This window comes from Helianthus annuus, chromosome 14 (assembly GCF_002127325.2).
Source record: "Helianthus annuus cultivar XRQ/B chromosome 14, HanXRQr2.0-SUNRISE, whole genome shotgun sequence".
NCBI lineage: Eukaryota > Viridiplantae > Streptophyta > Magnoliopsida > Asterales > Asteraceae > Helianthus > Helianthus annuus.
In genome coordinates, this window is record NC_035446.2 from 110,010,311 (window position 1) to 110,033,583 (window position 23,273).

Here is a 23,273-nt window from a genome sequence, read left to right on the forward strand (position 1 = left end):
TGTTTGCAACAAAACGAAACCCACTCCAACAAAAACAACCGGATTCCCTGTGAAGAACACCGATCGGAAAACCCAACTTGTTTCCGAGCTGTCACCACGCGAACAACTATTCGTTGTCCGCCGTCGTAACGGTACCGCGCCGCTGCTCCGACAAACCAGTATCGTTGCCCTTGGAACAAACAAGTCCGACTAACTTGTTTCGTTTCTAATCACTCCTGCTGCCACGAGGAGCCTCAACAGATCAATGACCCTTGATACCTTAGCCGCCGATTTGTTGAGTACTTGTTTGATATCGATGATTGAACTTGGCTCTGATACCAATTCAAGTCCCAATCGAATAATCAAACAGAAGAACAAGAACGAATGGAATAACTCTCCAAGAACTTTTATTATAACCAAGAAAATATAACTCAAAAAACTTGATTACAATAACTCATAAACAATAACTCGGTTTATCTTCTCTTGACCTTTTAATAATGTCTATCTTACCTTGGTTTATATAGACTACCCTAACTTGGTGACCAAGACATTACCAAATATAATTATAATATAATTAGGAAACTTAACCAATTATGACCAACTTGTCAACATTGATCCCTCAAGTTCACCGACTTATGACTTGAACTCCTTTGACACCCTTTCACATCACCTACTTGTGATGAGTCGGGAATTACCGCCAACAGTTATATGTGAGGTAACTAACTTTTTATATATAAAGGTAAAAGTATGACAAATATCTGTTTTTTAATGAACAAAGTACACAAGATGATGTATATTAACAACATTCTTCTTTGCACTAGACATATCTAGGCCAATTGCACAGTTTAACAAACAATTGACATGTAATCACGTATTATGTTATTTGTATATCTACATTCATTAACAATCATCTTTTGTCAAGACGATACTAATGCCAAGAACAAGAGCCTGTCATCTCATCCACAAAACCGAGTTATATATCATCTCATCGCAGGTGCAAAACCATAAGACAGAAAAAACAGACCCCACCACCAAACCCGCAACCACTTGGCTAGTTGTGTGATAACATAGTAGAACACGAAGCCACGACTACATGCAAAAGCAATACAACATTAGGAAAAATCATTGATGTGCTATATATAAAGAGCTTAGGAGATATCAGATATGTATACATACAAAATATACACCAATTGCGATAACGAGAACAATGAGCATGACCGAAAGTCCATTTAATCCCAGCCATCCAATAACTGTGTCAAGAATCAAAATCTAAGTTAACAACTTTACAATCAGGAACCAATTACAAAAACAATGTTTTTGATTAGGGGTGGCTAACAAATTAACTCAAACCCGGCAGGCAAACCCGCAACCCGAAACATTCAGGATAGGTAATGAGATGGGTATTTAAGTATGGGACCGGGTATGAGATTAATTTCGAAAATTTTCAAGGGTATGGGACGAGTATGGAATTAGTTATTAAATTTCTAGTTTCTTGGGTAACAAAAATTAAATAAAACTAAATAGCAAAAAAATGTATTAGGTAAGCCTAACAGGTAATTTTTAACAAACTAACATGATAATCCACACCCGACATGTAGTTACCCAACACATACCGAATGGTATTGGGCCGGGCATGGGACTGGATTACTGATACCCGTCTCATTGCCATCCCTTATATTTTAAGGGGGGTAAAGATGCATACTTGAAAGAATGAAGAATATGGCAGCAAATGAAATTGATTGAGCATGTGTAGATGGCATTCCAGGGCCAGAACACACTTCAGAAACAGGTCTCTCCTGGTTTAATAACTGCTTCAAAGTGAAAGATAATAGAACGTTCAAAACAGAACCCACGAAAGCCGACAGCGCCAGATCATCTTGTCTCAATAGAATCACCCCATAATATGTTACAGCAACACACCAAATGCTCTGCAATCAAAATCAAGAAATCATAATTACTTAAACCAACTCATGCTTGAAAGATATAGCGAAATGCACATCAGCTGTTTGTTATAAAAAAAATGTTACACTAAAAAAAATTATAATGTTATAAATGATAGATAACAAATATAAACATAATGATGAGAAGGAAACAGGAACACCAACCGAACGATTAAGAACAATGTGCACACAAGCTGTTTGACGATTAGACTCACTACCACTATCAATCAAAACTTCCTGTTCGAAAGCATCAACCGCTGTATCGACCATATCACTACATTTATCACCATCAACCACCCGAATCGGCGCCTCAACCATCGTATTCTTTGGTCTGCTGGTGTGGAAATCCAAACTAGAATTGAAAGATTTAGAGAACAGCTTGGGTTGTAAGGAGAGAATACAAAAAAGGTGGTGAGTTTTAAGAATGTTGCATAGATACAAAGAGGGTGATTGCTTTGTATTTATAGACCACCCAAAAAATACATTAATAAACAATATTTTTTCTATATATTTTTGTATAGTTTTAGAAAGAAAGGAAGAAGACTGTTTGTACATCCAATTAAAAATTGTATATTTGATTCTTGACTATCATTATTGATCGTGATCCAATCAAATTTAAACTATTTTGATAAATCATCATTTGATAAATCAAATTTAAACTATTTTATATATTTGATCAAATAGGAAGTTTAATTTGGGTAGAAAGTGTAGAAAGCAATAATAAGAGGACACGTGACAAATAACAAAAAACATAAAAAAAACATTTTAGTCAATCTCCTTTCATCTATTCTATTTATCTTTCTCTGCATATCTTCAAAACCCACAATCTTCAACATTTCCTTCACTTTCTCTCTCTAAAATTACATCATAGTACGATTTTCTTCATCAATGAATGGTTTAAACACTGAATCAACGTGTTCTTCAATTTCTTTGAAGAAACCCAATTTATTTTTATGCAATTTCTCATTTTTTTCAATTTAACATAATGCGATGGAACATGAGAAATCGATTGAAACAGATACTTCTCTTCTCAAATTTCTCAAACATTTTCTAGGCAAAGTGAAGATATATATGATTACTAATTTTCTTGCTGTATTCTTGTGTTCATGCAACATTATTGGTTCCAATTTGAGTGAATTGCAAGTTTTGTCCTTTATCTTTAGGCCATTTTGCAAGTTTTGTCCTTTATGTTTAAATTTGACGAGTTTTGTCCTTTATGTTTGAAAATCAAGCACGTTTTACCCTTTGGGGCAAAACGTGCTTTATTTTTAAGGACAAAACGTGCTTCATTTTTTAAACATAAAGGACAAAACGTGCTTGATTTTTAAACATAAAGGACAAAACGTGCTTGATTTTTAAGGCCCAAAGGGTAAAACGTGCTTGATTTTTAAACATAAAGGACAAAACTCGTCAAATTTAAACATAAAGGACAAAACTTGCAAAATGGCCTAAAGATAAAGGACAAAACTTGCAATTCACTCTTCCAATTTTATTAAGAAATTAGTTGTAAAAAGTTGCACACCAGGTGTTTGACAAAATGTCTCAAAGAAAACTATAAAACAGTTTTCAGTTTAAACTTTCATTTAAAATTGTGTTTTACAAAAGAATAAAAAACATCTTTTTTGTGTGTTTTTTTGTCCATTGCGGTTTTCAAAAGAATGAAAAAACATCCTTTTTATGTGTTTTTTGTCTATTGCGTTTTACAAAATAATGAAAAAACAAAGTTTTTTTGTCTATTGCGTTTTACAAACGAATGAAAAAACACATTTTTTGTGTGCTTTTTGTCCATTGCGTTGTAGAAAAAATATTTTCTTTTGTGTTTTTAGTTAATTGCGTTTTATAATAAACACTTTCTTTTGTATTTTTAGTCCATTGTGTTTTAGAAATAACACTTTGTTTTGTGTTTTTGATCCATTGCGTTTTAGAAAATATATATATATTTTTTTGTTTTTTGTCCATTGCGTTTTAGAAAGAATATTTTCTTTTGTGTTTTTAGTCCATGGTGTTTTAGAAAGAACACCTTGTTTTGTGTTTTTGATCCATTGATTTTAGAAAAAAACACTTTCAAATCAATATCCTCATGGAAGTCAACAAAATGTACTGGAGAATGTTTTATTCTCTTTAACGTTGTTTGATATGTTATAGGATCTTTGTTTGTGTAAGTGTTTAATATATGTAATCCATATTGGTAACCCAATTGTAAGATTTGGCTGCCAGTAAAGCATGTTTCATTTGTCTTAAACTCTTATTAAAAGCTTTTGTGGAGTCTTGGTTGATATAATGATATTTGGACAAGTTTGGTGGCTAACTTTGCATGTGAGGAAAGTTGAAATTGGTCTGTATAGAAAAAAATTGAGAACACTTTGCTTGAAAAGCAAAGCTTTAGCTTTTGTGTAGGAATTTATGGTTATTATATGATAACCTTGTTGCTCTCTTTCTTAAAATTTGTATTAGTTGACCTTTTGTTAGTTGCCACATGATTAGTCTTATTTCTTAGACACGTCCTGTGTAAGAACTGGTGAACAATGCTTCAATTTTAGGGCATGGGTGTTTTAGAAAGAAAGCTTTGTATTGTGTTTTTGATTTATTGCATTTTAGAAAAAAAAAAACATTTTTTTTTGTGTTTTTTATCAATTGCGTTTTAGAAAGAACACTTTCTTTTGTGTTTTTTGTGCATTGCGTTTTAGAAAAAAAAAAAACATTTTTTTTGTGGTTTTTGTCCATTGCGTTTTACGCATCTGGGTTATCGAAAACTTTTTTTTTCAAAAGTATAGCAAGAGTGTGCTCGTTTTAAAGATAAAAACGCTCGTTTTTATGGTGCGATTTTTATAAAAAAAAATAATGTCGTATGAAACTATTGATTTAGATGGACTAGAATACCCTTAGAAATCTCACGCGCCTCCTTGTTTTTGTTCAGTTATATCCATTTAATCTAAGCCATTTATAACTCAATTGATGGTCAATATTATTTCTTATTCTTACTACCCAAACAAACTTCCTAGTATATCTTGACCTCAAACTATATACTTTTTTTTATTAAAACTAGGGTTAAAAACCCGCCCGCGTTGCGGCGCGGGGTACATCGTAAACATTAAATGAATTAGTCCAAACGTTATATGATGCATTAACCATATGAAAACACACATTTCGACGTATCCGGTTGAATTCAGTGTAACCTGTATAAGCATTGTCATTGGATCAAACGTAAAGTAAATGAAATTCATATCGAACAATAACTTGAAGTTATACGAAAACGTACATAAAAATATGCATGTAAAAATGGTTTCTTTAAACGAAAACGTATTATATTTGACCTGACTCGTCTATAAAAAAAGTTTAATTCATAATGTAGAAGAGATCATATTTATACATACCCGTACATAAATTATGCACGTAAAAATAGTTTTTAAGTAAAGGAAGTATAGGGGTAAACCGAAACAAAATATTAGTAAAAAATTTAATAGGTTAAAAACGTTCGTAAAACCGTGCCAAGTAGCACCAATGCCACAACGACATCGACTCTCAACATCGTAAAAAATAGATAAAATGGTAAAAATTACACTAAACGAAAAGGAGACTAAATCGTTGAACCACGCACACCCGTTACAGTGTGGTAATGTGAAGAAATTAACCAAAAACGTAAAACGTAGAAAATAATAACTTAGTCGATCTAGGACCCACCCATTGATGCGAACTTTTCAAAAGGGAAAAAAATGGATGCGTTGCGACGGGTCTGTCAAATATGGGAAAATAGAGCAAAAACATTGAACCTCACATGCACGCTACGACATGTTAACTCACAAAATTTAGAACGAAATGTAAAACGAAAAACTTGCGAAAGATAAAAAGTATGGGGGACCAAAGTTGTAAATAATAAAGTATTGTGTTAAATTACAAAAGATGAAAAAGTTTGAGTTAAAAGTAAAAAATTTTAAATGGGTTAAAATGTAAAAGATAAAACTTTAAGGTTGAAAGTAGAAAATCAAGTAATGGGTAAAAATTTAAAAGATAAAACTTTAAGGTTGAAAGTGTAAAATCAATTTTTTTTGAAAAAGCCCCTAAGCATGGAGTACAAGTGATAATGCACAAATTTATATATGGAATAATATATGTTTAAGGTTAAACTAAAATAATAAAACACAATTTAGGTAGTGTTTGGTATGGAGGAACGAGAGATGGAATGGAATGAGTGATTACGAGAGAATGAAGAAAAGAGTGTTTGGTTGGTCAATGGAATTGAATCACCTATTCCAAAAGGCATTCAATTCCCTCAAAATCATTTCTTCCACCTCCCATGTTTTTTTTTCCATTCCATTCCCTCTTGCACCATTCATCAACAACAACACAACCCACAACCTTCGCCACAACCCACCACCACCACCACCCACCACCGACGCCATCGCGACCACCCGCCACCACCTCACCTTGACAGCCACCACCGCCGCCGCCACCCACTCACCACCGTTATCACCCACAACTGCGACCAACCGCCAACGCCACTCGTCGTCGCCACCCACCCCCATCGTCGACGCCACCACCACCGCCACCACCAACCGCCGCCGCCACCAACTGCCACCTTTGCTGCCACCCACCACCAACGACCACCTTGTCGCCACCACCACTCGTCGTCACCGCCGCACCGCCACCACCACCACCCATCGCCGCCGCCGACACCCACCACCGCCACCTATAACCACCCACAATCACTACCACCGACCACCACCACCACTCACCGCTAATTTTGTCACTCCGTTTTTCTTGCCTACCGAACAATACACAATAATAATTAATTCCATTAACATGGTAACCAAACAAGATATGGAATGGTAATGATCTATTGCATTCCCTCGTCCATTCCATTACCCCGTCCATTCCATTCCTTCGTCCATTCCATTACCCCATACCAAACAGACTCTAAATTCTTTAAGGTTGGGTTAATGAGGCATTTTCCTTGCAACTATTACGCCAAATTTTAAATATCTTAATTTAAATCAGAATACACAATTTAGTTACTTTAGGTAGAATTAATTATATGATGAGCTATAATGCATGTATTCATTTATTTTTATTATTATAGCTACTAACTTTTAAAATTAAAACAATACTTAAATTCTTTTTTAACTAAACTAAAACGTTCAATTATGAACTTTAGTCTATACATATGATCAGAAGGTATAAACAAAAATATAAAAAGTGTAAGAAGTAATATGTAGCATTGATCAAGTAAAAAATGGTTAATATGTACTTATGAGTTATGACACAGAGAGACAAAAAACAACAAGTTGGTTATTATTTATACTTTTTGGTTTAAATCTAGTATGATCAATTAAATATCAATGAAACATACAAGTAAAAAAAAATAAATTAAATACCAATATTTTATATTCTTAATTTATTGCTTCTCTTTAAATAACATTTTTAAAGGGTTGATGTTTGGTACGTAACTCCTTCAACAATGAAACGTCTAACTTAAACAAACTTATCTGCACAACACATGTAACCCAAACAAAGGTGTGTAACACATGTGTTTTGTTACTATAATTCTCGGACATAATTAGTAGGTAAGCATTTCATTAAAAACAATAGATTAAATGGTGATTGATTAGTACGATTTGGTAAGATTTTCAAAATCTGGCAGAAAAGTATGTGTTCTTATCGTATTCATCATATATATTGGGACACATTATTTTCAGAACTTTTTTTTTTTTTTTTTGTATTAATGTTATTTTGTAGCATTATTAATTCAACTTCTTTCCACACGAAAACGGGCAATTACAAAGCAATGGCAGGTAGTCGGGCAACAAGTTGTGCCGCCACCCCCTTTTGAATAGAAAAACCAATTCTACTAAATACAAAGTTTGAAACCTTTAGCGACGAAGAGTTACTGTTAACGACTTTTTGAACCCGATTCAAGAGTCGCACAGCGTCAGGAGCGAGACCACCAAAGGTATCGAACGCAAACGGGACAAACACATGTTGATTCTCCCGGCAAGCTTTCTCATGTTTTGCCACTTTGCTCGCCTCTGCCTTGAGCACCGCTTGCCCTACGACAAAGCCCTTGTCCTTGAGCCCGACAAGAGGGCTCACATGTTAAGAATTACGAGAACCAAATGATTCACTCATACATATTCAAAACTAACGATATGTTAAGAATTACGAGAACTGCATAATTCACTCATACATATTGGATATAAATATAATCAAGTTAGTGGGAGATAGAAAATCTTACGCTTACTTAATACATTGAAAGCATCACGTACAAGTGTATTATGTGATTCTCACAATTCTTAACTAGTTCTCATTTGTGTGATATATATATAGGGGAAGGTTCATTTGAGAAGAAAATTTTATTGAGAAGAAAAAGAACAAATGGTAGAATTGTAAAATATTAAATACTTGTTCACTTATCTTATTTATTATCATCTTTGACTAATTAATTAGTCATAAAAACTATCATCCTTCACACTATTGTTTTTTTTACTACACACATCAAAAGTTACCTTACACCTTTCGAAATATACCCTACACATGTTAAAATTTATCCTACACAACCCGTAATTTATCATATACACATTGTAATTTATCCTACACTCTAAATTATTTTATTTTATTTTTTTGAAAAAATATATATTTTGAAGATAAGTTACAAATTTTAATGTAGTTAGCTATTAAAGAGAAATACTACTAATTAATGATCTTTATAGGTTTACCATATTACCCTTATAGTAACATTAAATATTTATATTAAATGAAGTAAAATGAAGTATTCTTATTGGTTGAAATTTCTTCTTTTTTCTTCTCACAAAAAGTTTCTTCTCATTTGAACTCTCCAATATATATATATATATATATATATATAGGGGGCTGCTAGAATGAGAACCACCCCGAGTTGTAAGAACCGCGAGAACTACACCCCACGGAGCGCCGTTCGCCATGATTTTTTTTTACAAGTAGATGTGTGTATTATAAACACAGCCGTAAAAAATCATGGCGAACGGCGCTCCGTGGGGTGTAGTTTTTTACACCACAAGTTTGGTGAAAAAAAAAGAAAAAAGAAAAAAAATTAAAAACACCAAACTTGTGGTGTAAAAAACTACACCCCACGGAGCGCCGTTCGCCATGATTTTTTACGGCTGTGTTTATAATACACACATCTACTTGTAAAAAAAAATCATGGCGAACGGCGCTCCGTGGGGTGTAGTTCTCGCGGTTCTTACAACTCGGGGTGGTTCTCATTCTAGCAGCCCCCTATATATATATAGTGGAGAGTTCAAATGAGAAGAAATTTTTTTGTAAGAAAAAAAAAGAACAAATTTCAACTAATAAGAATGTTTTATTTTACTTTATTTAATATAAGTATTTAATGTTACTATAAGGGTATATTGGTAAATCTACATAGGTCATTAATTTGTAGTCTTCTTCTTTAATAGCTAATACATTAATTTTTTTTGTAACTTATATTCAAAATATATATTTTAAAAAAATAAAATAAAATAATTTAAAGTGTAGGATAAATTAGAAGTTGTGTAGGATAAATTACGAGTTGTGTAAGATAAATTTCAACGTGTAGGATGGATTTCAAAATATGTAGGACAACTTTTTGATGTGTGTAGGCAAAAAAAGTTAGTGTGGAGGATAATAGTCTTTATGACTAAATAATTAGTAAAAAATGATAATAAATGAGATAAGTGAAAAACTATTTAATGTTTTACAAAATTACCCTTTGTTCTTTTTCTTCTCAATTAAATTTTCTTCTCAAATAAACCTTCTCCTATATATATATATATATATATATATATATATATATATATATATATATATATATATGTATTGGAGAAGTATCCGTTAGGAACCACCCTTTATTGCGAGAACCGCGAGAACCAATGTGAACATAACAAAAATACCTAAAAATAGCTAAAAAAACATATATTTTTTAATATTTTTTTCAAAAAATCGCTACTTTTAGTAGCCAATTTTTTTTTAATTTTTAGCATTTAGCTTTGGGGATGGGTTAGGTTTTTTTTTTTTGGGGGGGGGGGGGGAGGGGGGGGGAGGTGGGGGTTAGGTTTTTTTAGCTATTTTTAGTTGTGTTCACATTAGTTCTCACGGTTCTTGTAATAAAGGTGGTTCTTGCATGAACCTTACCCTATATATATATATATATATATATATAGAGAGAGAGAGAGATACGGGAGTTTGGAGGGAGAATGAATGAAAGACGAAGCTTCATCCACGAATGGACGACTTATTATTATATTAGGGAAGCTTTTTGGTGAGTGTTATTGTTATTTGCAATTCATTATTAATAATATTATACTATAGTAATAGATTAAGATTAAGAATAAAATCATTACACAACGATCTTAGTAATACTGTACGATCGAGTTGATGAATGATTCACTTCATTGAGTGAGTTTAATATTATAAAGGACGGAATGTGTGTACTTTTGGTGGATACATTCATAAAAATTTCGTGATGATGTGAAAGTGGTCGCATGGTAATAAACCTTCTATACAGATTAAATAGCTTCCGGTCTAAGTCCTTGACTAAATTAAAGACCCGTTAGCATCCTAATAGATAATAAACCTTCTATACATATTAAATAGCTTCCGGTAGAAGGTGCCATCAAAAGCTTTAGGATTATACTGCTAACATCAGGTAAATACTTTTAATTTATTTTCCCTTATACGGACTTGGGATATGGTATTATAATAATACCATTTGGTCGGGTATGAAATCATTTAATCGGACTGTGATTAATAAATTGTATAACCCGTTTTAATATGTTTTGTTTGATAACATGAACATGGATGTTGAAGGGTTATATCATGTTGTATCGAGTGATATATCTTAAGACCTTTAGTATGTAACATCTGATGTTAGAGGATTACATCACGTTGTATTGAGTGGTATTATATTGTAACGAACAATTACAAGTCATACATGCCCTAATAGACCGTGTTAAGCCTTGATATATCTTAATGGCTCATTAAGGCCTTTATCATGTAGCAATCGATGTTGAAGAGCTACATCACGTTGTACTGAGTGATATTATATTGTAACGAACAATTAGAAGTCATACATGCCCTAATAGACTGTGTTAAGCCTTGATATATCTTAATGGATCGTTAAGGCCTTTATTATGTAGCATTCGATGTTGAAGGGTTACATCATGTTGTATTAAGTGTTATTATATCGTAACAGAGAATTACAAGTCATACATATATTTTTATTAAATAATAAAACTTTATATTTTAATATCGTTAATTTTATTTATTATGAATATTTTTTTATGATAAATTGGATTTCTACGCATTTCCTACTAATGATTAAAATGAAACGAATTTCGTAGGAATTGCGTTAGTATTTTCCTACACATTTCCTACAGATATATATATATATATATTGTTTTAAAAATAACATATATGTGTATTACAAAAAAATTATCCATTCCGTGAGTAATCTGTCGGAATTTCCAACACACTTCCTACGGAATTAATTTAGAGATAACATATATTTTTATTAAATAATAAAACCATATATTTTAATATCGTTAATTTTATTTATTATGAATATTTTTATGATAAATTGGATTCCGACGCATTTCCTACTAATGATTAAAATGAAAACGAATTTCGTAGGAATTCCGTCATAAATTGCCGACACATTTCCTACGCATACCAATTCCTACGAACTTCCGACTAATGCTTAAAATGAAAATGAATTCTGTGGGAAATCCGTCGGAAAGTTCCGACACTTTTCCTACGCAAACCAATTTGTCGCTTTTTTTGTTACAAAACTAAGACCCTTTCTTGTTCGTCGGAATATAGTAGGAAAAATGTCGCCATTTTCGTTCGTAGGAAATGCCTAGGAAATTTTGGTAGGAATAGTAACAGTTCTCTAGTAGTGGAATTTTCTAGTAGTGGAAGTAAAGTTTCGTGGTTGTGTGTTTCACATATATGTCTGGGTGTTTCACGAAGTACAGTAATTAATGCCTTTGTGGCTGTGTTTCACAGATCTTGTGTTTGGTTGTGTCTATTTGCATAATTTTTTTATTTTTTTTGAATAGCACAACGAAATCTTATTAACCACACAAAACCGACAAAACCCAGCAAGTAGCTGGATATACAAACAACAGAAGAAGGAAAAACTTAAAAAATTACAAGGTAACTAAACATATTACAAGGTTACATCGAAATCCCACCACTCCTGTCTCGACACCGAACTGATCTTTGATCTCAGCTTCATCCCTTGGAAAGAATCTTCTTTTATCTGTTCTATGGTTGTCTGTAACGCACCTTGGTCTATTTGCATAATTGCATTAAAAAAATTTCTATATCTTTTCTTTAAGTCCAGGGAGGATAACTATAAATTATTGTCATAATCATTAATAATATTATTTAGTTATATAAAAGAGATCTTTATCACGACGTGAGATGAAGTGGTTTGTATTTTATTCGGTCTAATTCTAGTAGAAGATTTTCTTGTTTTTATTATCACAAGATAATATTCCATGAATTAACTTAAAATCCTCTACAAGAAGCACGTATCTTAGATTGTAAAAGAAGTGATATTATCCAGGAAGTTAACTCATATTTAAATTTATATTGCTGTAAATCAGATAATCAATTGTAATAATTAGGTTCGTTCAAACCACTTGACGCTTGCTCGAAAAAATACTCGTTTTATTTTTGGCTCGGTTGTAAACGAATAGATCAGCTAGATTAGGTTTGTAAACAAGCCAAACACAGATAAAAGGTCCGGTCAACTTGTTTTGGCTCAAATTAAAAGTAAAATGAGCCAATCAACCCAATAAAAAAATTAACACTAAATTTTAAAGTAAAACCATATGCCGCTAAGCAATAGTCTTTGATCAAGACAATCTATTCATCTCCTCATTTTCTTCCACTCTCACTGTGTAACAGCCTGAACTAATTTAACAAAAAACGCACAGCAAAAATACGAAGCATAAAATTTATTTCTTTATAAACGTTCTTAACGTTTGATAATCATTCAAATAGTTCAATTAAGAGTATTACATTATTCCATTCTTGCTTATTATGTTTAATAAAACGAATATCTACATGACTACGTGACCCACTCCCATATAATCTACACCTCGACTCGATTTTCAATCACTTCGCGCTTTATGAGGAAGACCCGTATAAACTGCAGTCACCATATAACCAAGTAATTACATAAATAATGACCTTATATATTAATCAAACTAATATAAACAAGTAACCACAACATCTTCTTCTAGGAGTGTTTATGCGTTATTCAGGGACGGAGCTGAGTGGAAACCCGGGGGGGGGGGGGGGTTGTTTCGGTTAGAAGTGTAAAATTTCCGATTTTTCGTCCGAAAATTTTAAAATTATAAAGGATCTCCCCCTCCCAATTATTTTGCCTAAATATTTATACAATATATAAATTGTGTCCCATGACTTTCCGCCCCCTCGGAACTTTTAGTCAAGCTCCGCCACTGACGTTATTTATAAACTATTTGTTTTGTGTATTAACATTGGGATTTGGCATGATTAAATATTTAACTTTAATTAGCGTCATAAATTATAAACAATCATCATGCTCTGACGTATTTTACCGTTGGTTGGAGTGACATACAATGTCAATGATGCAAGAAGATCTTAACTTTCATGAATTCATAATAATACTAACAATCAACTCATATAATTTCAACCAAACATTTACCATGATTTATTGATTAAAACCAATTGTGCAAAAAAATAAAACCCTAAACTTACAAGCCTAAACCCGAGGAGATCACAAGTGATTGAACCTCGCATAGTGTTCAGTACCGACAACTCCAAAATTTTTGTGGTGCTTCTCGATTTGCTATTCATGCAATCAAAACTCCACCCCTATTTTCTTACGGGTGTTGTTAAATACACCCATAAGTTAACAATAATAGTATAACAAAATATAAAACAGGAAAAAAAGTATTATAAAATATAATAACTTTAAAAAACATAATTACTGCTTTTAACTTTTATAATAAAATAATGTAATAAAATAAAACATAAAAAACATAATTATTACTTTTGACTTTTATAATAAAATAATGTAATAAAGTGATTAATCATTACCAACTTTGACTAATAGGAATACTAATCCATAGAGTAAATTACGTTTTTGGCCCCTGTGGTTATATCACTTTTACTATATTAGCCCAAAATAGGATTTTTTAACAATTGTGCCCCTGTGGTCTCTATAACTAACTATTTTGGCCCCTAAGTCTAACTCCACCCCTAACCCTGGTTAATTATTTGTCACATGCAAATATATTTTTGTAATTTCCCCTCCCCTTTAAATCTAATTCTATTTCATGAACTTGAACAAAAAAAAAAAAAAAACAAAAGTTTAAGATCAGTTTCAGATCTTTATGAACCTGAACAAATAAAAAAAAACAAGCTAAATCAGCAGTTCAGTTTCAGATTTTCATGAACTTGAATAAATCAAAAAACAAAACCCAAATTCAAGAACAAGAACCCATCTCCTGCACATCATCATCTTCTAACCCAGATCTTCAAGAACAATCATCATCTTCAAGAACACGTCAAACCCAGAGATTGGGGCACTGCAGAAACAGATTGGGGTTTCCTTTGATTGACAAGGCTTCTAGAGGATCTCGTGAATCCATGGGCTTTATCAAATTCTTGCTGGATTTTTGCATCCTGAGCGACATGAAGTTTGCGAATTGCATCTAATTCCTCATCACCAGATGAGGTATTAGAACCCCTGCTCCTGATAGACTTGAAGCCCTTCTTAGGGGGGCCATTCTTAGCCTTTTTCGGAACACCATTTTCAACCTCCTCAATCCCAATGATTGATTAACAACTTTTGGGGAATGAATTAGAGAGGGGTTGATGCTGGAAATCGCTTCACTTGGATTCAAATCTTCCAGAGACAAGAACAATTTCAGCGAGGGGCACTAGGGTTAGCAATCGCAGGTGGCGGCTGCTGTGCGATGTCACCATGCGGCTCCAAAAGAGGCCCAAGACCACTATTTTTGGCCGAATTTAGAGGGGGCTAAGATAAACTGGATGGAGGATCACGGCGGCTGACTTCACTCTTCTCTTCCTCTATGTTGATATCTGAGCTCTTCCTTGAAAGCGAATATGGGGGCTAGGGTTTTGAGAAAGTGAAAAGGGGAAGGATAAAGATGATGATGTGTTTTTGAAATCTGGGTTAGAAATAGAAATTAGATTTAAAGGGGAGGGGAAATTACAAAATTACCCTTGCATGTGATAAATAACTAACCAGGGTTAGGGGTGGAGTTAGACATAGGGGCCAAAATAGTTAGTTTTAGAGACTACAGAGGTACAGTTGTTAAAAAATCATATTTTGGGCTAATATAGTAAAAATGATATAAGCCAAAAACATAATTTACTCCTAATCCATATCTTAAGTGTATTTATAACACACCTTTGTTACTTGGGTTTCCTGACTAGAATTGTTATAAGAATGCATTAATTCCCGAGGGCTCCACCAATTCCATGTTTTTCTTTTCTTTTGCGTGACCCACAACCCAGCTTTAGAAGTCAAGCCCAACTCATTTTTCACCAATACGTGAAACTTCATAAAAACATTAAACAAATAAATTAGTTTTTTTTTTGAAAATTAATTAAATTAGTTATCTCAATTATATATATATATGGAACCCATTAAGTGACGGTTACCTTTGAAATCAATATCATCCGTCTGATCATGCTGAGATTAAATCTCAGCCCTTTAAACTCACAAATATAACTGCTGTGATGGCGGTTATTTACGGTTTTCTGAACAGGTGGTTTGCACCACTTTTTTTGCGCCCATGATCTCCACATTCACTAAATTAATTGCCTTTTAGGATGTTATGAGCAGTTACCAGCGGTTTTCACTAAAAAGTGAATTCACGTTCCTTTTAAAGTGGGTAGTGGGCATACTAGCAGTTATTTATGATCCTATATAATACGGGTGCTATGGATTTATTTGTCTAACATACTCAACATGGAGCTAAAGATCGACACTCAAGAACTACACTCGACAAGACACCCAATGCTAGAACCTATGTGACCTGCAAATGAAGGTTAAATTGTTCATAATTCCATTAATATTGGTTTTACTTCATTAACATGTGTTATGTTTTGCAAATTACAGAAACCTAATCTGCAATAAACTCAGCAGTAGTTCTCTAATAAGTCTCTTTCTTTGTGTGGGTGGTAGCTATGATGGAACAACCTTGATGAAATAAATCACCAGCAAGTTAAGGTTACACTGTTTTTTGTACTTTCCATATTATTTGCGGTGTTTTGTCAAAACGAATTATGGCTTGCAAAGTGCAAATACCCGAAGACAATGTTAAGAACGGCAACACCAATCCATACAAATCGAAGTTTAATTAGTATACAATGGAGCAGATAAAAATGAAAGCAACATATCTAAATTCCAAGGTATTTTAACTAATCAAATGTTTTAATACTTTTACCTTCTAACTTGAACGTTTCGTCTCATTTCATGATAGGTCAGAATATTGCAACTGATGAGAGTGTTGAGACCCGCACCCCGTTTTCCAGTCCTTACACGTCTGACTTGCACCATAACCTGAAACAGAGGAGTACGGTAAAGTTACTTTTATTTAAAATTGTTAGTATTGAGTTGGATGCACATGAATGATGGTTCAAAGCTAAATTTTCACGTTACATGAAACAGAACATGTCTAATGGTCAAAATTGACACGTACGGCTTTTTACTCTCTACAAATTCAAATGTAAACGGGCACACAGTGGCAATGTTTTCCTTTTTCAAATTTCATGCAATAGTTTACTAATTTTACATTTAATTTATATACTATAATAGTCAAAATGTTTTTTTTACATGTAAAATGGACAAGAATTATTTCCAAATTCCAATAAATGATGAGCTGATTATAAATCTAAAAAATTCAAAAACATAGTGACACTATTGAGATAGTGACAATGCCAAGATTATGTCCTTTTTATAATTATTACAGATTTCAAAACTATAGTGACAGTGCAAAGATATTTCCAAACCAACTGGAAATCAACTTCAATTGGGTGCTGCAATACACTAAAGATTTGAAATGATTTTGTTGTTTCAGGAAATCAACTTCAACAGCACATCAGCAAAGGTTAGTAAAACTATTTGTTTACAAACCTGCTACAATCAATTATTTTTCTTATTATTATTATTATTATTATTAATGTATATGTTATATACTATATGGAATGCTTATGTTGTTAAAATAAAAATTTATTATGGTGTTTTAAAACAACCAATAAATGTGGAGGGTTTTTCAAAGTAACAAAAGCCACGATATACGTGGAAGCTATTTTTCAGCAAATCAGTTTTTTTTTATAGCTGGAAGTTACCTCTGAACCACCCATGTCAAACTTCATCAGATCTATAGAACAACCGGGCCCCGTCTTAACGTTGTAACCACGACTGCAAACATAGTGAAAATACATGATTGGAGATTGTAACAAATCACTAAGTTATTCACTATCATCTCACCTCTACTCCAGAAAGTTAAATTTGACCAACGGCTTTTGCAGCGCCTAACACCGCTGCTGAACCACCCATGTCAAACTTCATCAGCTCTATAGAACAACCGGGGCCTGTCTTAATGTTGTAGCCACCACTGCAAACATAGTGAGATTCAAATGGCATATGTTATACCAAAAAAAACATAATAACTGAGATATGTGATAAATATGTTCTACCTATAAAAGTCCAGTTCAAATACATAATAAATAGGTTCATTTATACTTTCTACCTATAAAATCCAATTCAAATAGGTGATAACTGAGATATGTGATAAGTAAGTTTTTAATGCATCTATACGTATAGTTTATATCTAGAAATTATTTTGTATAACGTACCTTTTGCATCACATATGTCCCAACAAAGTAAAAGAGCTTTTCTAATAATCAATGATATATATAGAAAAGTTTACATTTATATTATTTAAATTTGATACATAATTTAGTGAGAAAAACCTAATAATAATTTATTTAACATATTATTTAATAAAGAAATTAAGCAAGCTAATTAATGTACCAATATTAATCTAGCATGAACAAAAGAGTAATGAATAATATAATTTTTTAATTTTTTAACCTCACATTAGTGTTAGCAACCGCATCAAGAGTAGTGCTCCAATTTTGCCCTCCAATCAAGAATAGCAAGCTTCTCCGACACCCGGTTGTTCTAACTAGACACCTCATTAAAGACTGTGTTTAAAGACACTTGTAGTTGTCTTTTTAAGCTCCCCATTGAAAACCACATGCCGTATCAAAGGACCAGGCCCAGCTGTTTAAGGCCTTTTAGCACAATATCTGCAATGCAACTGAAGAAGTTACAAACAGGTACCATTTTTTTTATAAAGGGTTGGTTATTGAAATATTTAAATAACTCCTATATTTATGGTTCAACCACCCATGATCACCTAAATTTTTGGTAATCAAAACTTTGGTGCATATTGTGTAATTATTATGTTGAATTCATTTAAGCACCAATTAATCAAGTTTAACAATACAATCTACAGTTTCATTATTGCTAATCATCAGGTATGTTAAAATCTATATGCGTTATCTATTCGTCAATTGTGATTTAAACTACTATGCATCTTTTTTTTTATCTTTAGTGTTGAACTATGTCTAAAGCAAAAGACGGATTGTAGGTTACCTGTCATACGTGTTCCTTCTTGCTGCTTTGTGATGCCCATTTGTTAGGGACTCTAATAGAGGTTAAAAAAACCATTGTTTTGCCCTGCACCGTTAGCATAAAAGCCCTTAATAACAGCTTACCACTTATCAAATAAAGTTGCATTATTGAGTTACAAAGGCCACTATAACTTCCCAACTTATTTGTTTATAAAAGAACTAGTGGGGTTACACCCGCGCTACGGGGCGGGGAGACCCGATGACAATCTTTATATCACTCATGAGTCATGACTGATTGTAAGCAAAATAATTATTTTTTTTATAAAAAAGAGCCCAATTTTCCGCTTTAAGCCCTCAAAAAAGTTGAGCCAGCCCTGCATCCATTTTCTTATACGGAAAACCTCTGTTTTCACACAAGATATGTTGAGAACACCCAATCCTTAATAAAAGCACTCTTTGCAGTTAGTTATCTTATATCCCTGTCGGCTACCATTCTACTCCGTTCCAAAAACACAAACAAAAGAGCAAAACATCATGTTTCCATCTCCATGTTTATACTTTTCACACAAATATTAACCGTACGACAACCACTAAGAACCAATACTCAAAATCAAAGTCTTAATTCTGTTGTAAAATAGTGAAGTATTTATTTACTTTTTTTAATGGCGAATGTCCCTCTATACCTATTCCTAAATTACATAAAACTAACCCTAATCTACCCCATGCCACTAGAAGTATTTACTTATGCTAACATAAGAAAACTCAAATTTTTTATAAGTGTCGTTTTGGAATAAATTACATTTCGTGTTCCGGATTTATATAAAAATCGGGCAGAGTTCCACTGTTTTTAAGATGCCCCGACAACTCAAGTTGTCATTATTTTATCAAAATTCAACAATTCAATCAACTCACGCTCTCTCTCTCTCTCTCTCTATATATATATATATATATATATAATTTTCTTCAATTTCGCCAAAAATGTAACAATTCACTAACGTATGAACTAGGGCACTATGGTTCGAGCTCGGTTCGCAAATACTAAATAAAATATAAACTAAAGTAATAATGATAACTAGCTACGCTAAAAACTTTACCGGGTCTTTCGTTGACTGTTGTTGACCCGAACCAAGGCTGAGTTGACCGGAACTCGAACCAAACCAGCATCTGACTTTGATCCGGAGTTGACTGAAGTTGACCAAACCAGCACCCGAACTGAAATATGACCCGTACTGTAGACCAAGACTCAAAACTGGACTGTATCACGACCTGAGCGAAAACTGAAACAAGTCGAACCATTAAATGAGTTAACCTTGAACCCAAATAGAGACCTGAACCTGTAATGAAGCTACTTGACCCGAAACGAGACCCGAACCTGTAACGAAGCTACTCGAAACGAGACCCGAACAACCCGCTGAAACGACACCCGAAACTGCTGATTTTGACCGGGTTAACTGTTGACCGTTCCTGAATCTGATCCGTAACACCCGAAGCCGTACCGAATAAAATTTGAAATCTGAATCTAAGCACTAGAACCAAATTTGAACTTGAAGGAAGCTCTGGCGGCGGCCACCACCGCCGTCGGGTGTCTTCACTGCCACCATCTTCATCATCAGTCATCAACAGCCAAACATCAGTCTTAAAAAAAATAACAGAAACGGGGAGAGGGTTTTACCGGTGAACCTGCCGGTAAGTCGGTCGCCGGCTCCTCCGGTACGTTTTACCCGAAAAACGGTTGTCGGAATCCATTGCAGCCGCCACTTGCTGCTTCTGTTGCCGTGAAATAGGTGATCGGCCCCTCTCCTGTTCTCCGATCTCTCTCTCTCTCTCGCTTTGGACAGGGTAGCGGTGTGTGCGACGGGTTAAGATGAAGAGGGAGCTTGGGGTTGTGTGGGGTGACATGCTAGCAAGCACGGGATCCCTGTGGCCGGCCAGTAACCGGCACCGGTCGCCGATGATTGGACAGAGAAAGCAGAGGGGTGAAAGGGGATGTCGGCTGGAGGTGTGTAGATGTTTTAGGGTTTTTAGAATGATAAAAGAAGTATATACTGACTTATATTTTTAGGCTTATTAAATGGGTTTGGGCCCAAGGACTTCAAACCCATCTCTCGTGTTTAAGCGGGTTAAGTTAATGCATTTCAATATTAACTTAATGAAAAATATGGAAATACAATTGAAGGAAATGCAAGAAAAAGAGGTGGATGTTGAAAAACAAGTTATAATGATTCTTATAATATACATCATGATAAATATTTAAATTCAAGTTAGTTGTGTTTATAGGTTCATTTATGTTGTTAATATATAATACATTAACTTAACCCGTCCACGGATGGGTATTAAACTAGCCACTAAAAGTTAATATGACATTTTTGTAGTGTTTGGATAATGCGTTTCAGTGGTTTGAAAAGAAGAAAAAGAAAAGTTCGATGGTTGTAATATTTTCAAATAGGAGATGGAAAAGAGGAAAAGGAGAAGCAAACCGAAACACCATCAATATACATTATCTTTGTTTGTTAACTTAGCGTAACCCGTCCAACGGACGGGTATTAAACTAGTTAATATAGTTACAGCACCACATCCATTCTTTTCTTTGTTTTCAAGTGACTCCACAAAAAACAAACCAAGTTAATCATTAATTTCAATTAAGAATTCTAATTAGATTTCTCAAGTTTACTTTTTATATTTTACGAGTTAACACAAATCCGTGCGTTGCGGCAGGGTGTTGATTATAAATGACACAAACTCACACGTTGCGGCGGGGTGTTGATTATAAATGACTGTTATGCTTGATTTGAATCGAATAACTTTCGGTTGATCCTATCAATACATTATAAAATCCTAATGGTTTGGATTTGTTAATGCGATGATAACTTATACAATCAAATTTATGTACCCCTAATAGTTCAGGTGTTTCACGTTTGATTAATCGGACAAATATCACCTAACCCAATCATATACCCATCTCAAACCCGCATGCATTTCTAAAACTATTTCAATACCCATCCAAAACCCATAAACATTTTTAAAACCGTTCTCCTACTCAAATACACGTCCCATTACCTATCTCTAATATTTTTGGTTTGAAGTTTTGCTTTAGAGTTTGAGTTCTTCTGTCCCAATGTTCATGATAAGTTAAGTGAGCATTTTATATTCACAACCATATGCACAGTGTTGTATATATTCCAATAGAATAGAATGAAATCATGTACACACTTTCACAAATAACACAACAAATAATAAAATAACACATCACAATCCTGAAATTAAATGGCACACCGGTAACCGGCAACCACATACTCCCATATTATAACAACCCTCCTAAATAATTTTTCGACACCCTAAAAATATTTAAAATATCCCAATATGTCCTAAAATACACCCCGTATACGAAAACGTAGCCCTAAATACCCTATATAATTTAAAATTAAATAAAAATCAAGTTTTATTGGCGCTCGCGGGCCGCGAAGTGTAACACCACGTAAAAACGTGTCCAAATATGTAAAGACACGTGTCCAAAACTCTAAACATGCGAAAGATTAAGTTTGAAGGACTAAAGTTGACAAATGATGAAATTATGTATGCGAAGGAACTGAAAGTGTCAACATGCCAAACTTGTGCCTCTGAATGACCGTACATGAAGAACATATTCTTAAACGAGTAAAGTTAACCTAATTCCGCACGAAACATGTCCAAACAAAATAACAATACAAGCGGAATTAGCTCTCACACGGAATTGCACTCTAATTGCGTGCGAAATTACATTGATTTCATTCATGCGAAATTACTAGCTTCATGCGAAATTAACTCTTTGCTTCATTTTCTCGAACTACATGCCATGTGCAAAGCAAGACTCGATACAAGACGAAGTCGACAGATGTATGCACCAACAATTTTTAAAGTTTCTGTCCAGTTTGACTTTTTGACTAACTAGTTTGACCCGACAATTAACTAGTCAAACGAAATAATTAAGAGGTGTCCTTTTAAGGGTTAATCACCTACCTTAATATGGTTCCATAACCACTTTCATTTCGGTCAGTGGCTGGACCATTTGTGATTAAACCGAAAGTCAAAGTCTAATTACGATATATTTGACTTTTCGGTTTTTAAGCTAATAAAATGAACTAAGCAGAGACTAAGACACTTACATAAGGTCCTAGCTATCTTTTCTACACTTCTTGATCCTCTTCAAATGTTGGCTATTTCCAGAAGTGAGTATTTGAGTTGTTGCAAGTGAATGAGCAAATGACCCATTCAACTTAGGAGCTTATTTATAGAAAAATGCCATGCATTTGGATGATAGCAGGTGTTTTGGAGGCATCTAGGATCACTCCAGGTGTCCTAGTGGTATTCTAAAACCAACAAATAGCTCCTGGAATCGAAATTTTGGCCCCAAAGTCAGTGTAACAGGCTGCAACCTGCAGTTGCCAGTTTTTTGGATGCTGGCAGCTACCACGCAGCCCGCGTAAGGATTCACCGCCCGTGTCAAGGTGTGGCACAAGTTTAAAAAGTTTCAGCTATTGGCAGTTTCAGTCCGTGGACCTTTTTAAAGCTTTATATCTTTCATTTTTGGCATATAAGACCCTTGTAGTTAGTTTGTAGATGATCAAGGGAGTATAACCAAACTCCGTTAGGCCCAGTTTCGTTAATTGATCACCGAAAACATAAGTTTCGCCT

At 33.9% G+C, this 23,273-nt stretch overlaps 1 protein-coding gene and 1 long non-coding RNA gene across 7 annotated transcripts; both read right to left on the reverse strand.

Moving 5' to 3' along the window:
- Window positions 1-823: 823 nt before the first annotated feature.
- On the reverse strand, window positions 824-2,296 carry LOC110905711 (lipid phosphate phosphatase epsilon 2, chloroplastic). The gene is made up of 4 exons (XM_022151253.2): window positions 2,085-2,296; window positions 1,682-1,907; window positions 1,156-1,229; window positions 824-1,068 (listed from the first exon to the last, which is right to left on the reverse strand). Exons 1-4 carry the CDS (start codon window positions 2,235-2,237, stop codon window positions 931-933), a joined length of 591 nt encoding a protein of 196 aa, XP_022006945.1. The 5' UTR covers window positions 2,238-2,296; the 3' UTR covers window positions 824-930.
- A 10,714-nt stretch (window positions 2,297-13,010) lies between these two features.
- On the reverse strand, window positions 13,011-20,640 carry LOC110908932. Of its 6 annotated transcripts, none has more exons than XR_004878353.1 (9): window positions 19,975-20,640; window positions 19,697-19,879; window positions 18,625-18,708; window positions 18,058-18,275; window positions 17,452-17,578; window positions 17,310-17,382; window positions 15,618-16,521; window positions 15,364-15,513; window positions 13,011-13,089 (listed from the first exon to the last, which is right to left on the reverse strand). It is a non-coding gene; the product is annotated as an uncharacterized LOC110908932 (long non-coding RNA). The 6 variants fall into 6 exon arrangements; XR_004878356.1 differs by lacking the exon at window positions 13,011-13,089 and having other exon boundaries at window positions 15,499-15,513; window positions 19,975-20,203; window positions 20,283-20,639; XR_004878354.1 differs by lacking the exon at window positions 13,011-13,089 and having other exon boundaries at window positions 15,499-15,513; window positions 19,975-20,193; window positions 20,275-20,639.
- Window positions 20,641-23,273: the final 2,633 nt, after the last annotated feature.

What these genes read in the sequence shown, in the direction of transcription:
- LOC110905711 (XM_022151253.2), bottom strand. Translation starts at nt 2,237, where the DNA reads ATGGTTGAGGCGCCGATTCGGGTGGTTGATGGTGATAAATGTAGTGAT. An exon ending in CATATTCTTCATTCTTTCAA is followed by an intron (nt 1,230 to 1,681) that starts GTATGCATCTTT and finishes TTCTTGACACAG; the next exon opens with TTATTGGATGGCTGGGATTA. An exon ending in TCGCAATTGGTGTATATTTT is followed by an intron (nt 1,069 to 1,155) that starts GTATGTATACAT and finishes TTTTGCATGTAG; the next exon opens with TCGTGGCTTCGTGTTCTACT.